Source organism: Anabrus simplex, chromosome 7, assembly GCF_040414725.1.
Source record: "Anabrus simplex isolate iqAnaSimp1 chromosome 7, ASM4041472v1, whole genome shotgun sequence".
In the NCBI taxonomy this organism is placed as follows: domain Eukaryota; kingdom Metazoa; phylum Arthropoda; class Insecta; order Orthoptera; family Tettigoniidae; genus Anabrus; species Anabrus simplex.
The window spans coordinates 4165688-4186829 of NC_090271.1; the positions used below are offsets into that span (position 1 = coordinate 4165688).

General features: G+C 39.7%; 1 protein-coding gene across 5 annotated transcripts in view; it reads left to right on the forward strand.

Moving 5' to 3' along the window:
* Nucleotides 1-21142, forward strand: part of Noc3 (Nucleolar complex protein 3) — a 504473-nt gene that overhangs the window by 133422 nt on the left and 349909 nt on the right. For all 5 annotated transcript variants that reach the window (XR_011018581.1, XR_011018582.1, XM_068228554.1 and 2 more), the window contains exons 5-6: nt 12181-12334; nt 12411-12535. Coding sequence is in view for 3 of the 5 variants with exons in the window: in XM_068228554.1 (XP_068084655.1) it covers nt 12181-12334; nt 12411-12535 (279 nt within the window). In the remaining 2 variants the exon portion in view is untranslated. The remainder of the gene's footprint in view (nt 1-12180; nt 12335-12410; nt 12536-21142) is intronic.

Sequence of the window (21142 nt, forward strand, 5' to 3'; positions counted from 1 at the left end):
CGAAAATCAACAAGTGGGAAGTAGAGTCAGAGAGAAACCACAAGAAGAAGACAGGAGCTAAGTGGACATAAGAGCGAAGAACCATGATGAGAGAAAAATTGAACCTGCGGGGGCCCCCTGAACCGAAGAGTACTACACTGACCATTCAGCTAAGGAGCAGGACGAAGTGAATAATGAAAGCCTTGAATAATTGTAAGTCATATCTTAACATGGCTATGTTTTGTTTCGGCCTTTTCCATGATTGTGAATTAATTTTATTTATAAAATGTTAGTCGTATTTTGTGAATAGAAAAAATGTCATTGTACAGAAAAAATCACAAATGTGGAATAGATTAAGAATAATTAAATTAATTTAATAATTACTAAGAAAATTTTCAGAATTATTTGTTGCACGGTTTTGCATATTGTGGGAAGAAGAATCCTCCACAGGAAGATTCTCCTCCTCATTTTCCTCCTCAGTTTGTTGACATTTGATGTGTAAGTTGCTGCTTTCCATCTCTCTGTTCTGTCGTCACTGGAAAGAATCAAATAGTTCTAAAAATAAAAAAATAAAATTTGATTTTGAACATTTTAGACTTTATGATGCATGTAAATCCTATCGCTAATGGCTATCATCGTCATCGTCGTCATCACCTTTATTATTGTTATATGAATGTCTCATATATTGGCTCCAGAAAATGTTGTGCTCACCGTTCCACATTTTCTTTCCGGAAACGGTAGAGATCTTTATAATCATGTTCGAGAGAATCTCTTCGTGCTTTATAAATTTTTCTTCTCCGTTGTAAAACCATCATAAACTCTGCCATCACGTTTTCAGCCTGATTCTATCGCCTTGAGTCACCTTCTGGGCAGTCTCAAGAAATTCTGAGACCAGTCTCCATTCAGAGAGACTAAACTCCAGTTTATTCATATAAATTTGGAGATGTGTCTCCGATAGAATCCGCTAACGAGCTGTGTCTCAAGGAACAAAGGTCACTGCTGAGACATCGCTTTTTTTATTCATATACATTTGAGACATGTCTTAATATTTATGAGACAAGAGATATGTCTCCGGTTTATTCATATGACCCATTGTCCAGAGCATTACTGCAAAGAGCTGAACCTCAGTTGGATCGCCAACTTGGGGAGTATCAAGCAGGGTTTAGGAAAGGAAGATCTTGCCCTTTTTTTTTTTTTTTTTGCTAGGGGCTTTACGTCGCACCGACACAGATAGGTCTTATGGCGACGATGGGATAGGAAAGGCCTAGGAGTTGGAAGTGGCCGTGGCCTTAATTAAGGTACAGCCCCAGCATTTGCCTGGTGTGAAAATGGGAAACCACGGAAAACCATCTTCAGGGCTGCCGATAGTGGGATTCGAACCTACTATCTCCCGGATGCAAGCTCACAGCCGCGCGCCTCTACGCACACGGCCAACTCGCCCGGTAGATCTTGCCCTGAACAGATCTTAAACTTCCGAAACATTTTAGCATACCAGAAGCAGAGGGTGAAATCTTTTATAGTGACTTTTATAGACTTCCAAGAAGCTTACAATTCCATAGACAGAGAGTCGTCGTTCAATATTTTGGAGGAGTATGGCTTGGATAAACATCATCAAGGAGACGCTCACGAATACGTCCTCTAAAGTCAGATTCATGGACGAATTATCAGAACCTTTTGAGGTCAGAACAGGGGTCCGACAAGGGGATGGTCTCTCCCCTGTGTTGTTCAACAGTGCACTTGAAAAAGTTGTGAGGGAATGGAATGCGAGAAGGAGAGGGGGAATAAGACTTGGAACAAAAAACATTGGCATTTGCTGACGACTTGGCGCTGCTCGCAGAAACGTGGGAGGAAGCAAAACAACAAATCACCGAATTACAAGAGCAGGCGGGGAAGAGAAGACTTAAGATTTCTTTAGAAAAGACAAAGATCATGACGAATATTCTTGACACTTCTAAGAGAATTGAAGTAGGAGTTCAAAAAATAGAGGTGGTGAAAAGTTTCAAGTACCTAGGGGAATGGATTGAATGGGACAACCTTGAAGGGAAAGCAACGGAAGCGAGAAGGACCAAAATAGAACTAGCTTTCCAGAAAACCAAAAACACATACAGTAAGAAAGCCCTCTCTTGGAACACCAAAATAAAGCATTATAACACAGTAATTAAGCTGGAAGCACTCTATGCAGCAGAGGCACTAGTCATGGGGAGGAAAGGGCAAATGGAGAAATTGGAAATCAAGGAGAGGAAAATATTGAGGAAGATCATGGGTCCCAAATTCCAAAATAACAAACAAGTATTTTATATAAACGAATCCCTCTACGTAAGGTCGGAGAGAATCTCGGATACCATGAGGAAAAGGAGGATTGATTTCTATGGACACATACTCCAAATGAATCCTGACAGATTAACTAAACAGATCTTTGACTTCTTTTACAAAAAAAGACTAAACCCAATTGGTTTAAGGAAGTTGAAAAGGATCTGAGAGATCTTAAGATTACCAAACTCATGTTAAAGAATGGTACAGCCAAAACCGTGACCAAAGACAAAACTAAGAGGTTCCAAGTTCAGAACAACACCAGAAAACCGATTCAGATATCAGGAGGGAAAGGAGGAGGAGAAGATCAGTTAGAATGAAGAACTATTGGGAGAAGAAAAGAGAAGGGATTGACCTGACATACCCCAAAGATGGGTGATTCGAAATGAAGAAGGAACAAATGAAAAACAAAAGAAACATGACAAAAAAAAAAAACAAAAAAAAAACAAACAACAATTCAAATATATACACATTTCCATAATTAGATTGAGTAATGACTCGTTTGAGACATCTTCAGTGAAAAAAGTTAACATTTTTACATAATTGAAGCTAAAAAGTGTGTTAAAACCTGTGAAGAAAAGAATGAAAACAAATGAGATAAAATGGAAACTAGGTGTTTATAGTGAGGTTGTGGACCTCATGGTCTAAAAGTTTTGCAGTGTGATACAATTAAAAATGAAATCACTGTGTCTGTCTTTGTAGTCACTATCACCATCTATATATATAAAATAAGAGTTTTGTCTGTACATTGCTTTGAATTTAAAAAGGACGGCATTTATGTATCAGTCATGTCCACAGTTACAAGGAAATGCACTTTTTAATTTTCTGCCATTTCTGTCTCTTGTCTGTCTCTTGTCTGTCTGTATATATGCACACGCATCACGAGAAAACGGCTGAAGAGAATTTAATGAAAATCGGTATGCAAAGTCGTGAAATAAAGTGCTACAATCTAGGCTGTAAATAATTGTGTTCACGCTAAGTGAAATGGTAGTTTAGGGGAAGGCCTAAAATTAATTCTCAAATATTTATTAGTGGTCCTATCTTAATGAAAATCGGTATGCAAAGTCAGAGAATAAGTCTCTATAATCTAGACCAGGGCCTCTCAGAGTGCATGCGCCTGGTGCATGCACTGTGCACGCTGCAAAAGACGACTTCGCTTGGTTGACCAGAGTGCAGACCCCACTCCTCGATTTGGGGCAACAGCGTTGTCTCTCTCTTTCCCCACGTCTGTCTCGTTCGCTCCCGCTGTCCCCCTCTTCCTCACTTGTTCTGTAGCGTTCCAAATCTAAGTTGAGTTGAGCCAAGCTTAGCCGAGTAGCCCAGAGGCGAAGCGTTGATCCGAGTCACGCCGAGCGGGACCGATGCACAGTGCACGGAGCTCTTGCACCTCGATTTGCGTGTGTGAGATCTTGGGCATTTGAGAGGCCCTGATCTAGACTATAAATAATTTTATTCACACTGAGTGAAATGGTAGTTAAGGGGAAGGCCTAAAATTTAGAGGTCGTATTGATAAATACTACATAACTTACGTTATATAGTATTAAATTTCCGATCATTTATGTCTTATCCATTGTTACTGTACCGGCTATGATCGCAAAGATATTAATGAATTTGGATTTTTGTTACTAAGTCCATATCAGCGCTGAGTCTCGAGAAAGTGGGTAAACAGAATTTAATGTAAATCGGTATGCAAAGTCGGAGAATAAGGAACTAGAGTCTACGCTATAAATAATTTTACAAATCACAGAGTTGAAAGAAAACTAAATGTGAAGGCCTACAATACAGAAAGCTAATTGATCAACAATAATATTACATTGACCATTGTTTGTTGTGATGTGCTTTGTCTTCTTTTGTCACTCATCTCTGGTAGGTAGGATTATTGCTGTGTACCGAGTATTTATTTGCTTTATGTCGCGCTGACACAGATAGGTCTTATGGCGATGATGGGATAGGAAATGGCTAGGAGTGTGAAGGAAGCGGCCTTGGCCTTAATTAAGGTACAGCCCAGCATTTGCCTGGTGTGAAAGTGGGGAAACCACGGAATACCACCTTCAGCGCTGCTGACAGTAGGGTTTGAATCCATTATCTCCCGGATGCAAGCTCACAGCTGCGCACCCCTAACCACACGGCCAACTCGTGCGGTCGTACAGAGTGTAACAGCCTGTTTGAATATTCACGGTAAGTATCTGGGGAGTTAGATAACTTTCTTCTTTAGCATGCCATTTCTCTGGTTTGTAAATTATCTGATACTATTGATACGTAACACACTGGTTCATCGTAGCATTTGAACTATTCAATCCCTGCTCTGAGACACTGATTGGAATGAGCAGTGTTCATATTTAATGGCATAATGGCACAGTAGTGCTCACGGCAGTCTGCGGCCTGGTTATTCCAGCTCTCTAACTTTGGACTGTTAGATTGGCACCATAGTACTGTTCGTTAAAAGTGATAAAATGTGCGATTTGATAACATTGCTTTTAATGGCTACATTCCTAGTGACATTTTTGTAATGACCTATGTTGACTTCAGTTAGGAAAACCACAAAGTCAATCTTTCTGAGAATCATATAGCGAAGCATGGGTACATCAGCTGGTGAATAGTAAGGGTAAAAAAGTTTAAATAAGGAGGCCTTCTGCCCCTGTTGGTGGTGAATATTTGTAGGTATTTAAGTTATAGTTAATTTCCATTTTGTTGAAAGCCTTTTGTGAAAATGTTCCCTTCAATAATTTCTTTTCCTTTCTGTCATTACCGCCCCTGCCTCCACACCTGAACCTGAAATTCCATGCACTCATCTTTCAAACCGCCAACCTTTACTGCTCCACAGACAACATTGTCTATAAGCCAGTTACTGTTGCCCAGAAATTCGATTGTTACGGTGCCCTACTTTGACCTGAGGCCATGTCGTGTCATCTGGGGAGGGATGCCGGTGCTGGGTATGGGCCTGTCTCGTTCCGGCCAAGTCTCCTTAACGACCGACTTGAGGACGGTCATCATTGGGGCAGAACTATCCTACTTCGTTCTTGGTGACTATCCCCTTGGCTACTCCTCTCAATGTACTGGGAAAAAGGTATCTGAGGGTACATGGGGGGGGTTTCCGGGACACCCTATCTTGGCATCGGCAGTGGCAGAACTGACCAGACTTCTACAGCGTTGCAAGCAACACCAAGATTTCTTTACTTCAAAAAACCAATTAGAACAGACTCTTTATCAAGATATTTTCCAACTTATATATATATTTCCAAAAATTTTCGGTGTAAGATTTCAAAACTGTTCAGACTGTGGTAAAACCTTAGGGGGTGGAGGTCTATACTGGGAGTAAACCTGCTCCGTCCCGTTGAACTTCATGCCTTCTAGAAGGCCATCTGTGCCAGGAATCTCTAATGTAACTCAAGATACTTGGACCTTCAACTTTAGATGTCTCTACTATCGGCTTATGTGCCCCGTCTGGCAGGATTAATGACAATTAATTCTTAAGGGAATTTCAAGTTTTTGAAGTTGGCATTCCTAAAGTTTTTGTAGATTGTTTTTTATGTGTTAAAGTTGTCAACACTCCTATGGCTTCCTTCTTCCTTAGTTATTAACCAATCAGGAATTTTGTGTATATTTCCCTTTGCCAATTAAAATTGGGGGAAAGAAGATGAGCAGCTTGACTAAGTGGAACTTTAAGATGAGATCAGCCAGTTCATTTGCTAATTGTATCATATGTTGTATACATCTATATAAATAAAGTTGTAGGGGGTCCACTGTCTGCAATTTTGTTTGTTTTGCCAATTTTTCAGTTATTTATCTGTTTTAGATCAATTTAAGACCGAATCGGTGGTTTTTTTTCCTTGTCTGTTTGTTCCACTACCACGGCGAAACGACTGGATAGATCTCAACCAAGCTTCATGTTTAGAGTATACTCATCCCGAGGAAGGTTTCGATATGCATATCATTTTAAAATCTTTGAAACCCTTCTGGTTTTCCTCCATTTTCTCTTATATAACTGATTTTCTGTAAACTCCGTGGACCGTATGTGAAATGTCTCTTCATTATAAACAACTTTTGTTATGTTCATAATTTACTTTACTCTTCAAATGATGGAGAAATTTACTATTATCTGCCGGTATCATGCTCTGCATTGAGTGACCAACAGAGCAACAACAAACGTACAGGTTATCATGACAACGTCTCTGACTGCTTGCCAGCACGGAAGTAACATATTGCCTTTTTCTTCATCATTCCTATAAATTTGTGGTTGTTCCTTGGGTAGAAAGCAAGAGAGGCGTCAATTGGCCATTCTGCGGGATATTGGCGGAATATCGTTGGAGGTTATAACCCCCCTCGAATAGCTTAAGTAAGAATACCCATTAGTCATTTTCTTATCTGTTTACCTAAGAATTCCTGTGCCCAAATTTCTCCTCTGTTACTGCTTTATTATATCCATAACTCTCACCAGCATAATTTATTGAGGGGTATTTGATTTTCCAATACATTCACTTGGTATTTGCATATTTGTCATCATCCGGCTGTCCTTATTTATAATCCATTTTCTATTAATTTCAACTTTCTTAACTGTGTTTATTATTTTCTTCCTTAATTACTCCGTATGTATGCAAGTGCTAATCCCGAAACCTGGACACACTTTTCTTTGAGGAAATATTCTAAGCTATGCCAATGTATAACTTTTGGCCGTGGAAAATATCGAAGTATGGATGCAATTTTAACGACGGTGCAGACCTTCGTTTGGGATAATTGGTGGCTAATTGGTAAGTCGTACCACAAATCAGAAAGGACAATCACATTTCATTTTGGAGAGATCTACAACTTTGGTCCTATTTCTATCCCTTCTACGTTAAATAGAGCTGTATTTCTCAATTTCAAATTAATTTTGTACTTTTACACGTATATGTTATCATTTGGCACACTTCGAGGAAAGATTGAATCATGACATTCGGCACGCACATTGACATGACCAGTGGCCATGTGAAAGCCAAATTTTACGATTCTAGCTGTCACATGAGTATCAAAAATATAAAGTAATATGTGAAAACTGTACAAAAATTCACCCCATTCAAAGAGTCTAACTCAATCTCACCCATAAATATAGGAGATACAAGATGATGTCATAGGACCAACCATAATAATTTCGTGTGGCTATTTCTAGCTGAGTGCAGCCCTTGTAAGGCAGACCCTCCGATGAGGGTGGGCGGCATCTGCCATGTTTAGGTAACTGCGTGTTATTGTGGTGGATGATAGTGTTATGTGTGGTGTGTGAGTTGCAGGGATGTTGGGGACAGCACAAACACCCAGCCCCCAGGCCACTGGAATTAACCAATGACGGTTAAAATCCCTGATCCAGCCGGGATTGAACCCGGGACCCTCTGAACCAAAGGCCAGTACGCTGACCATTCAGCCAACGAGTCGGACAGGACCAACCATGTAGAACACTGAAAGAGACATCTGATGTTGAAGTCCGTTGGTAGATATGTCATACATTTTCAAAGCAGTAACTCTGGAAATAAAGGTCTGCACTTCTAGAGTATGTCTGTACATTGACTATTTTGGCAAAATTTCTGTACGGTTATCAGTTTCAGGTGTAATAATGTACATAATTTTGATACGAGGATTAATAAGCTAGATATCATTAATGGACCATTTTTTGGTACAAGTCCTACCAGACTTAACTTGAGCGGGTGTGTGTAAAGCGTATTTCTTACAACTTAAAAACTACTGAAGATATTTGAACCAAACTTTATATTTAGCAGCCGCCTGTTCAAAGGTAGATTTTAAAGGTCAATAACATTTCATGTTCCCGGAATGGACTGGCGGTTTATAGGGAACCGGAATGGTGATTTTACTCTTCCACAATATATACAGTACAAGACCAACCTGACTGGAAATCGACCAAACTTGATGGAAATCCATTTCTAAAACTTTTTATTTTCATGTGCATTTTTTCGACAGGAGGATTAATAAGGGAGATATCATGAATGGTCGGTTTTGCAGGTTCAATGCAGCGGACATAGCCCAAAATGTGTTGTACATAGAGCAGATTCCTTGTCTATCTATATAAATAAAATCATAACGACTGTGTGCCTGTACATTGACTATTTTGGCGAAATTTTTGTACAGCTACCCGTTTAAGGGGTAATAATGACCATCTGCATATTTTTTTGGTTTAGTTTCCTGAAAGGCCTCATTTTTACCCTCCTCACCTGAAATCCAGATTGCGGCATAATCTGCCAGACGAACAAGTAAATTGAAATTTGGGAAAGTTATACTATTTAGCCTGTAACGTTTCGAAAACTTCCAAGATCTTTTAATTTTTCGCTTTTTATCCCCGAAGAACATCGAAATATGGAGGCAATTTTAATGATGGTGCAGACCTTCGGGAAGTACTATCACATAACGGACGGCATAATCTCAATTTGGAGTGATCTACAACCTTGGTCTTAAGATTTTTGTCTTATCTGTATCCCTTTTATGTTTGATTTTTCTCTATTTCTCGATGTTAAATAAATTTTGACTTTTCACATGCATAATTCATACTTTCAATCACTTATAGGAAAGATAGAATCATCAAACTCTACACAAAAATGGGCCCCCCCTTAGCCATATGTGAGCCAAATGCTATGTATGTAGCTGTCACATAATTATCTGAAATGTAATGGAATGTGAGATAATCTTACAAAAATGTTACCCTATTCAACGTTTCTAACTCAATCTGACCTATGAATAGTTGATATATCATAGGGCCAGCCACTTAGGCCGCTAAATCCGGTGTCTTATGGTACAATCCTTTTTTCTATGACGTACTGTTTAGCAGCAGTTAACCTGTAAATGAAGGTCTACAATATTGTATACATGCATATACTTTCGTATGTCAGTCTATATATATTCACTGATGTCGATCTTTAGCGATCGAGAAAGGGTGTGTGTGCTATTGTAATCAGTACTCCCCACACCGACTTTGACTGGCAGTAAGAATGGGGCCCTTCTCCAACTCCTGTGTAACTAGCATTAGTAAGGAAGGCCTACCATATAAATGAATAATTCACTTCTCGATTTGATTTGCAGAAGGCAAGGGAGCATGCAGTTTTGTTTAAAACTCCCCTACCCAATTGTGTTCACCTGTAGCAAATACAGTACAGACAATACACGACACTTACGGATTTAGCCTTGCTAAAATGGGAGACAATTCGACGATGGCACTCCTAGTGACTTGACCTGAAAAAATCGTTCTAAATTCAAATATCAATGGAAATGTATATACGGAAATGGATAAATTACGTCTAGAAGGAAAGTGTTATTGAGATATTAACTTCGAAGTTACTAAAGCAATTCTGGATAAATGAATGAAGAATTATTTAATAGGTTATTATTCAAAGACTGAAATTAGACATATAAACAAGATGTGAAATGGACTGCTGTGAAATGGCTTGATCTTTCATTTATGCATCCACGAACCTGCTACGCAGGCGTAGCAGGGGGAGAGGTGATACTCCCACGTGGCTCATCCCAGGTGGTGGATAGGGGGGTCCTAACCGGCTTGCCGGCGGACTTGAGAGAAATAAAATACCTCTCGCGGACCAAACACACACCCCCTGTGGGTGGGGGAGGCAGACGAATAATACACCCACGGTATCCTCTGCCTGTCGTGAGAGGCGACTAAAAGGGGCGACCAAGGGATGATTAGATTAGAACCATGAAACTACTTGTGATTAGTACCACCACGCGGGGAACACCATGGGTCGCTATTACTTGCGTGTAGTACCACTATGTTAGGTACCCAATATGTTTTTGATTAGTAGCAATCAGGAGCACCGTGCGGTCAGGCTTTTACAGTACCTGTGGTTAGTAGCACTATTTGAGCGACACCAGGGTTCTGACTTGCCTATGATTAGTACCCACTATATAAGGAACACCATGGGATAGTACGAGTCCCTGTGGTTAGTACACTTATGTGATGAAAATCATAGGTTTGTTGCCTGTAAATGGCGCTGCTGTGTGTGAAAAACCATAGGACTGTATTACCTGTGCGAATTTCATTATCTGTGAGTAGTACCATAATGAACCCATGTCCTTTCTGAAATGTTCAAAAAGCAGTAAAAACAATACACACTATTTTTCCAAAAACAGTCCACCACTTTCTTATAAAAAATTCTTCACATATTGAAATTTGATTCTGAATGATATTTCTTGAAATTTGACATATTATGGTGCTGATAGCCGGTAGCTTCAATGCACTGACTGAGGGAGATTTGAACTTTGGCCTCGGAATAGGAAAGTGGGACCTTAACATCAACTCTAGAAAAATTCTAATGAAATTCCTTTCAAAAGAGAGCCCTCAAATTTAGTGCGCCTCCGTATGGTCGGTTCCCATCCGAGCCTAGCTCTGTCCTATATATTGGTTCTCTTGTATTTTTCACACCTTTTAATACTTTCCTCTCATCTTTAGAAATGGTATATAGTTTTCCCTGTACCTGCAGATCACTATCACTATCACTGTCAGCCATATTCAATCGTTTTTACGATGTGGCCTCTTTAAGTCCGAAGCAAGGTAGGTTTTCATGAGGTCTCTCCATCTGGGACGGTCTTGAGCGATGTTCTGCCAATTGATCCCAGTAATCTTATGGATGTATTTATCCCATCTGTCCGGTGGTCTTCTCCTAGTTCTCAGATGATCTTTCGGACACCACTCAAGCACAAGCTTTGTCCACCTACCATCAGTTCTCCGAGCAACATAGTTTTTGTACATATATTCAGTAGTACGTTTTCTCGCTTAACATGTTCTGTTTTGTCTTAACGAGGTTATACTGTAGTACACTCTGTGGCTTAGGAAGGAATTTTCAGGTAACATTCTTGTTCTGTTGCCATGAAGAATAGTTCTGTATTGTGAGAAGGATACTTCATCTGGTTTTAGGTTTGCTACTTCACCTAGCGCCTACCTTCCCAGACCTTTGCTCAACAAGGTGATGGTTCCCAGCTGGCCTTCTTGGCTTCTCTTATCCATGGCCTGCCATTGCAACAAAACAACGTAGCCCTCCTTACTTCAAGCTAGGCCAAAGACTTCCACTGGTAGTGATGTTAAAGTGATCAATTGCTTCAATAAGCAAGGCCCATTGCCAAACTCGCTTCTTCAAAGTAGATCTCAAGACAAAGTATCCAACAATTTGCAGCGAGAAAGAGGTAGGGGAGATTGATTAAGTTATCTGGCAAGATTAAGGCCAGGTGGCTTTCTCTTTTATCTAAGTTCGGTTATAGGTGTGCACAACATAGTTCAACATTGATTGGTTCTTAGGAGGTGGGAGGGGTATCAAGCTTCAAGATCAAATTATTCCTTGTTTATCCTGAAGCATATTCCCTATGTGCTACTTCCAAGAATTCTGCTTGTTGTTAGTTGGGTAAACAGACTTTGAGAAATGAGAAAATAATACTGTCATAGGACACGAAATAGGCACAATAAAACCAGCAATTACTTCCTAAAATGTGTTTATGTTTTCGTACGCATCCATCATCGGTACCTCTGAAATTTGACTGGAGCCTCCTCAAAATGTAGAGGCTTCCTCTCTTGAGCAATATCAATTGTTGAAAAACAGTTGTGATCTGATCAATCCTTCCAGTATTCCTGATCATTGTAAATCACCAGTGCATAGAAACTAACAGTGAACTTTCAAGAACAACTCGGTCCACCTTTAATACTGTCTGCACAGAGGTGACCATACAGTCCGTGCCTGAGAACCAAAAGGGCTTATGTCCAATTTATAAAAAATGGACACAATCAGGTTTGCTTCTCAGGTATGGAAATAGTTTATGGTCATCAAAATCGTGGAATTAACTTGGTGGGAAGAGGTTTGTGTTCATTTCCCAGGATACTCGTAATGTATTTGTGCTTTGTTTCTTTGACAGGTAAACAACTTGAAGGTATTATTGAACATGCTGGAGGAAAAGTCAGATGTCCAGTTATCTGTTCAAAAATTGGCTGCTGCCTCCCTTTTAGAGGTCTTCAAGGACATTCTACCAGGCTATCAAATAAAACACCATGAAGCTTCTGAAGTTAAATGTAAGCTATGCTCTGAGGTAATTAAATTCAATTATGTACGATGCCATTTTAACATATGCATTTTTTATTTTTTCAGTAAAGAAGGAAACTTTGAAACTCCAGGGATATGAGAAGACATTACTAAAATATTACAAGAATTACTTGCAGATCATGGAAAAGTTCACCCAGGTGTTGAGAAAGAGCTCAGAGAACACTGCTGTGGTGAGTATTATGAATTTACGCAGGTTGTTGGAGATGGTTGCTTTTAGGCAATGCTGTCGAGAATTGCATGAACGGTGGGGAAATATGGGACAAAAATGAAAGTCTCGAAAGACCCAAAATATTTTTAGCTAAAGATTGATGTAAAAGTTTCAAACAAATTTATTTAAAAACCACCATTCCAATACTTTAAACTGGTTTTATGGTGGTTTTTAAATAAATTTGTTTGAAACTTTTACATTCTGTACTCCAATACGGCTATCATAATGAGACTCATAACGTGTAATAATGATTGATGACCGAGATATAGAACGAGTCAAGTCTTTCACTTACCGAGGCCAGAAGATTACATAAGACGGAAGGCGCACCAGTGAAGTAGAATGCTGTATTGCTCAAACCAAAACTGCTTTTTATAGAGGAGTCTGTACCTCAGGCTGAGAATGCCATCATCATCATCTTGAACCAGCTCTAGTTTCCCTGGTGCAGTGAATGAACACTCTCCATGTAGACTGCTCATCCAACTAGAATGATCCATCTCTTCCTTGGCCGACCTTTAAGCAAACAACACTCTAGGGGATGACCAAACCATTTCAGCCTAGATTTGACACAGATATCACTAAGGGAAATGTGGACACTAAATAAAAATGAAAAGCCCTCAAGATGTGGTGCTAAATGTGATGCTGGGAGATAAAATGTTAAACACCATACTTTTAAGATACTGGGAATCATTGGAGATACGTTCTTCGCACAATCCAGAACCGACATCGTGTATGGTGGAGTCACACAATGTGCTACTCCAGTACATCTGTCATCTGTCGCAGAAGGCTTCATTGAAGAAAAACATCCCCAGGGAAGACTGTGATGAATTCTGAATGATGTTCAAGCACAGAATTCAGTCTTAGGATTGCAAACCAGTCTCGATCTTCGTTACTCTTTCCTCTAAATAATCCTCCTTTCATTAATGACTTGGCCATACTGCTGCAGCCTTTATTATCCCTCAGGTGTGTTTGTGGTGACTCCACACATCCATATTATCATCTTTATTCTCATTCTACTGATTTGTTGTTGTCAAGGTTTCCAGTTCATAGATCATAATAGGATCATCCTGATGAGATGTGCATCACACTTTATTTCACCTGAAACAGGATGTACCACAGATTATAAAGAAGAATTCCATACCAAACTTGCAGAACAATAACAGTGGAGTGTGGTCCAAATGCCATAGTCGGTGAAGAGAGAGAAGATTGTGAAAACACCATCGGACCTCGTGGCTTTGCGAACAGAAACTCAGAGGGAGACAAGTTGACTGATTTCTGTGTGTGATACAACTTAAGCTTACAAAACACATGGCACCAGAAGAAGGAGAGTCCTAAAATAACGAGATGGAAAGCTAATCACTGATGTCGGTGAGTGTCTCAGCTATTAACCGGATGTGTGCTACGCCCGACTATAGACGGGCTGGCGCGGCCGGTCCAGCACGGCTACAACCGTCCATAAACGGTGCACGAGAATTTACCGGTTCACTCTTGAGTGCCAGTTTGATCTCGGACATTTTCTGCCATCTGTTGGGCATTATGTAGAACTAATTGATCACAGATTATAGCTTCGGGAAGTAACTTACAGAGCTTTGTGTTAGTGTCTGTGGAGTTCATCTGTGATGTAAACAAACATGGCGGAACAACAATCTGGTTGCTTTTGCAGCAATGTTATTTCGGATCAAAGAACCTTTCAGTTATTAACCACAGCGGAAAGTGATGATGGAGATGAATTTTAGTGAATTGTTAAGTGATTTTGAAAGTGAGGGTGATACAGAGAGTGCCGAAAATATTGTATGCGAGAGGAAAACGGAGCCTCCTTCTAAACGAAAGGAGAAAAATACTGTGAGGTCAAAAGCTATTTTCGTGGAGGACATTACTTTTCTCCACCAGACTTTCAAGTAACTGTGACAAGACTCTGAGGGTCAAGTAGTGTTTGATGATAACCCGAAAATCATTGATTTTAAAAAATCTTTTGTGCCAGTGACGTTAGTGCAGATAGTTGAACAAATCGGCATCACAAACAATCAATAGAAAACATTTAACTATCAGCACCTTCTGGGTTTAGAGAGTATTTTAAAATATCGACTTATGTACTTCTAAGAAGTTACATTTATTAGTTGCCTACAGATTTTAGGGAATATTATTTTGGGCTCTTTACTTTGTATAAAGATAATGTACACATGGGCTCAAAAGTATAATTTTGTTTTCTCTCAAAATAATATTTAATATAATTGTAGGATTTTCCATTTGCATTTAGATTTATAAAGAACCAACGTTTATAAACATTTTAAGCTAATCACCACTGATAAGTTAAAAATTGAGGCTTCTACAAAAAAATTTACGTACGAATGAAAAAAAAAAACAGCACTGAGGTACCAAACAGTCAACTGGTAACTAAGCACTTAAAAGGTTAATAGCTGATCCTAAAGATCTCCATGTCCCCAAAACTAAGTTGAGAAGAAAGAGAAATACAAAGCAATGATAACAAAATTACTCAACTATGAGGTCAGAGGGGTAGAAGAAGGATGGACCTTGTTCAAAGAAACTCTTATAAAGGAAGTTGAGGAAATTGTAGGAAAATAAGTGCAAAACTAGTAGAGGAGTAATTACCAGGTGAAGACAGAAGTAAAAGGAAGAACTATGCTAAAAAAGAAAATTAGATGAATTTTTAAAAAAAATGTGGAAATGAGGTAGAAAATGAGGTGTGAGCACAGGAATATCAGACAAAAGAAGTTGGCTGTGAACAGACTAATCCAAGGAGAGAAGATGACTTTACTACCAGTATAAAGGAAGACTGCCAAGGAAGTAGGAAGTTACTGTATAAAGTAAAACAAGTGAAAATGGAAACATCCTTGCACTGGAAACAAACTGTGGTATTAAGAACAGAGGAAGGGATCAGAGATGATATGAAGAAGTACTTCAGCATGTTGTGCAATTGAGATTGAGACAACACCACCATCACCACGTGTAGAATAGCTGAAATGCAGAAAAAATAACCCCTATTGTCGAAACAGCACTAAAGAACATGCGAAAAGGGAAGTCCTTGGGCTTCGATGATCTCACCTCAGATATGACAAAGGCAGCTAGAATACCAAGCTTAAATTGGCTATACAGACTGCTCTCAGTGATCTGAGAAGAAAACAAAATTCCAGAAAATTGGAGAAAAGGAATTATAAAGGGCATCAAACAAAAATGTGGAAACTATAGGGGAATACAGTTTTTGTTGCACAGCCTGAAGTTGTTGGAAAAGATCACTGAAATGAGAATTTAGGAAGATCTGGAACCTTTGCTTGAGGAAGAACACAGAAAGATCGAAAAGTACTGGGAACATGGAAATAATCGGAACAAGATCTGGGAATGCCGGGAAGACCTCAAGGTGCCAGAGTACCTGACTGACAAAGTGAAAATGCTATACCAGAATTGGTACAGCTGTGTTCAGATAGGCAATGGACGATCAAAATGGTTTCAGACAAAGAGAGGTGTCCGACAAGGAAGTGCCCTACACTCTTGTTCGTAATAGTAATGGACAAGATCGTAAAGTCTATCAAGAAAATGGACATCAGACCAAATTTGCCGATGATGTGCTGCAATGGGAATAAACAGAAACTGAAGTTCAGGTAAAACAGACTGAGTGGAACAATATGTTCAATAAACTTGAGATGAAAATAAGTAAAACAAAGACCATCAACAGGGAAGGAAGAAACTCAAACCTCTTTTTGGAAGGAGCAAACCTAGAATCAGTTTCTCGCTTCAAGTACCTCAGAAGCACAATTTCCAAAGACAGTACTGTCAAGCAGGAAATAGTCAGCAGGACACAGTTACAATCAAGTCAGAAATCTACTCTGGGGCTGCTAAATACCACAAAAAGAAAAAAATACATCGTTCCCGGAACTGTCGATTTCCCGTATCTATCATTCAATTTATTCCGTTCCAAAAATGTTCCATATAAACTAATGTTAAATTTCCTCGCATCTAACGTTCCTGGAACTAACGTTTTATCGCATCGATCATCAAGAAAAATCTGTCCTCGGCCACGGTTTTCCCGCATGGATCAATCATACATAAGGAAAATATACACAAAAGCTTTTTGAATTTAAAGAGACAGCTGAATACTCTGGCATATAATAGGGGCAACCTGTTACGCGAGAATGTACGAGCTATTACGAGTTGCTAGTCTTGAGCAAGGATCTCAGAAGGCTGGAGTGCTGTGCGAAGATTATTCACGCACACATCGCTACGAGCCTCCTGTCATCAATACTTCTCCTCCACCCACTAACTGGTCCCTAGAAGTACTCTTATTTACAAGAATTAAAACTGAGGCACTGTAAATCTCAAATTAGCCAACATTTTCTGTATTGCTGTTGACTGGCTAGGGCTGCCAGCTTCGCTGAAAATAAGGAAATTGTGCAGCTTAAAATAGTCACGGCATGCGCCGGGTACGTTTTAATTAGTCACAGGGTTATTAATCGCGTCGTACCTTGTGATGTGTGTGGGATGCTAGATGCACTTTGTTGCCCCCTGCCCAGTTGTCTTGTTACAAGCTGGAGCTAACCAAGCCGGACCAATAAACTTTTCACTAGCGTGGTCTTCAAACTAATTCCTAAGTTGGCAGCATCGCTTACCTCGCTGTGACATTGTCTTAGGCGAGCCATGTTGAATTTCTGACCTCTGTGACATCGTCCGAGCTGCGCCATGTGGGATCTCTAACACTTGTTTCTACCTATCACTTGCGAAGGGTTTACAGAATCTTTACCAAAATACAGGTTATCGCTGTAATATCCACGTATATCATTAATTTCCAATAAGAGAACTAACCTTGAAGGTTTTCCAATTACTACAAGATGTAAGGAAAAGTGAAAGGAAACGGCATGTATATCATGATTGCAATGGTTTGAAATCATTATGTATAGTATGAGCATGTCCGGCTCCATTGCCAAATGGTTAGCTAGTGTTGGCCTTCAGTTCAAGAGGCCACGATTGGGTCGGGGATTTTAACGTTCGTTGGTTAATTCCGACAGTTCGGGTGTGTGTGTGTGTGTGTGTGTGTGTGTGTGTGTGTGTGTGTGTGTGTGTGTGTGTGTGTGTGTGTGTGTGTGTGCGCGCGCGCGCGCCGACTTACGCATTAGGATTCATCTCAGGTAGAGCTGCATTTTCATAAGCGCATAGATCGCATATCACATGATAACTCGAAAGATTTACACCCAGCTTAGGAAGCCGCACACTATTATTATTATTATTATTATTATTTACATGAAAAATGTCCAAATACGGTACCCATATTTGATTATTTTGCTTTCCCCTATGTTCTATGTCATCCGCATTTATAGTTTTCCCGCATCCATCCTCATTTTCCCCTCTCCCCTTTGAAAAGTGATGTATCGAGGTTTTACTGTAAAAGCTGAGCCAAGGCTGGCTTTCCCCCCACACCTGCAACCCAGCTGACTTCACTTCCCATGCTGTAATCAACACGCGTAATTGGTGTGATTGCTGTAAATGGAGAATAGAAGTGAAATGCCATTCTCACTCCATTTCTTCCTGAAGAAAAGTCTTGTTTCCGACAAGATTCCACAATTGATCATACAGCAAAGGAATCCACGGATACAATTACGGGAGTGTTTGATTAGTGCTAGTTTATGGCCCTGCCCAGATCAACGGTGGAGTACCAAACAAATCCACTCACATTGTAAGAAAACATACAAATTGCAGTAAAAGCCAAGCTATTCATTGTGTGGAAAGGGATCTACAGTAGGATTTTTCACTTTTAAATTAATTGTGGTTGTAAAATTGGCATAAGATATTGATCAGTTTTTAAAATAAAGGTTCATGCTTCTAGGTTTAATGCTTCACTACAATGTTTGATGACCAGACAATTGCTCTGGGAAGGAACCCTTTTACAGATACTCTGTCCGATACAGGGTCGGGGATGAGGTGAGATATTTTACGACTTGTTTTTGTGGCCGGGTGCCCTTCCTGATGCCACCCCTAGTTGAGAAGATGAAATGAAACTGTCCTGGCATTTGGAAGTGAAAAAGGGAAACCATTCTCAGAACAGCTGACACTCGACCTCGGAATGTTAACACACTATAGCGGATTGTTGTTCTAGCCTATTTTACAGCATTTCCTGATGCCACCCTCAGTTGAGAAGATGAAATGAAACTGTCTGGCATTTACATGGAAGTGAAAAAGGGAAACCATTCTCAGGACAGCTGACACTCGCCCTCTGAATGCAGAGGTTGATTCCATAGCCATAGCGGATTGTCGTTATATCCTATTTTTCATGAAAGTCGGGAAAAACCCCATACACATTAAAAACATAATTGAAAATGAAAACCTACAACCTGTTTTCCAGTCAGTGACCGGGTCAGGGATGTAATGAATGAATCATATATAGGCTATTATTACGATGGGGTCGCCACTCCCAAAGTGATATATTAATGAATGATAGATGCTACGAAATGAGAATGGAGAGTGTTGCTGGAATGTAAGATGACAGAGAAAACCAGAGTACCCGGAGAAAAACCTGTCCCGCCTCTGCTTTGTCCAGCACAAATCTGACATGGAGTGACCGGGATTTGAACCATGGTATCAGCGGTGAGAGGCCGACGCGCTGCCGTCGGAGCCACGGAGGCTCTAAAAACATAATTATAATTACTAAATTAATGTTCTAATGGTCCACCTTTCAATACTACATATGCAATATTTTGATTTACATTAAAAGGGACTAGTTTCAGCCTGGGCTGGCCATCTTCAGCGTTAATATGAAACCTCTAATAACTAAACAAATGTACATACACACAGTTGACATTAGACAAATGAGCAAATGTATATAATTGACATTATAAAACTGGGATGAAATTATGAGAATAAACTAGGCTCTAAATTCTTAGCATCTCGAGTATGGTCCTCGAGACTCTTTCACAGACTAATATTCACAGAACTGTTAGTTCCATCACTGCTAATCATTGCAATTTCAATTGTAAACCCAGAACTGGTAAATGTTGATCCTGTAGTCAATCACCAAATCTACTTGAGTGGTGTTAGCTGTATGCAAGTCACTAAACGCTACTGTAAATAACCACCAGCTGATGCAGAACTGCTATATTGTGTTTCAACATCAATCAACGTAATAAAATGAAATGCTCTCATAGAGCTTCTTAAAATCATGCTGAAATGTTGTTGGACACTATCAGGACAGCATATAAAGACGTGGTTAAAGCAGATACATTGTGTCTGGTATAAAATTTGCACTTCATTGTGGTGTCCATGTAGTTAACCTGAATAAAATGAGATAAAATTTAATTAATGACTTGAAGGAGAGAGCGTGTTGGTTAGATGGCATAGGTTATATGAAACTTACCTCTCATTGCGGCATGTGGTGTGTGGCCTTTTGTTGTGTGTACCTCATACTAACGGTTGTGAGATTTAAAGGAAAAGGGGCGGGACAAAGAGGGAGAGGCAGGGCACCACTCGGGTAGATTTGGTGATTGATAGGATCAACCTTTACTGGTTCCTGGTTTACAATTGAAATTGTAATGATTAGCAGTGATGGAACTAACAGTTTGCGTGATAGTCTCGATGATGAGCATACTCGAGATGCTAAGAATTTAGAGCATAGTTTATTCTCATAATTTCATCCCAGTTTTTAATGTCAATTGTAAATACAGTCGAACCTGCCCTAACGGACACCCTTATTCGGCGGACACCTCCCTATACCGACAATTTTCCTCGGAAATGATTTTATTTTACATAAGACAAGTGTTAAATTGACCTCATTTAAGCGGACACCTCGAACTCCGGACAGCGGACATCGCCATTTGTCCCGTCCACTTGACTTAAGCGGACACTTCACACGTTGCAGGACAATTTGTTACGCCGGTCCACATGTCATCCTTTCTTTTAAAACCATTCTTCAGACATAAGGAAATCCCTTTTGAATGTTTGTACTATTTCGAGTGCAAGGGGGGAGAGTGTACATCAGAATGCAGTTCTACCTAGTGGTGTATAGGCCTATTCCGAGAATTCTAATTGCCCACAAATGCTGCCAGAGATTGTTGACTCACAAGTTACCTGGGGATTTTCGTCCCTTCTTGCATCATTCTATTCATACCTTGGGTTGTCGCTGATAAGGTCGAGCTCAGGTAGTCAACTTGAGAAGGAAAAGACAGTACAGGCACTAATTAGTGAGACAGAAATACCGTAGCATTTGAATTGTCTGTTAAACATGAGTAACAAGGGACAGTCTTATTTAGATTTTGAGGCAAGAAGTTATGTGATTATAGAAAGTGACAAGGGACTTTCAGTGAGAAAGCTTGCCGAAAAATTCAACTGTGGGAAAACTCAAACACCATTGTGAAGAATAGAACTGAAATTTTAAAGGAGTGGGAGGAAAATAGAACACTATGGAACCATTTAACAGATTTTATTCCGTTTTCGAGAATATCGCAGTTAAGAAAACCTGTGCTAAATTTACACATTAATGGTTATGAATTTCATGTTTTTGGTCCGTATTGAACTGAGAATAATATATAAGTAATAATAATAACAACGTAAACGTTTCCACCTTTTTAGTATT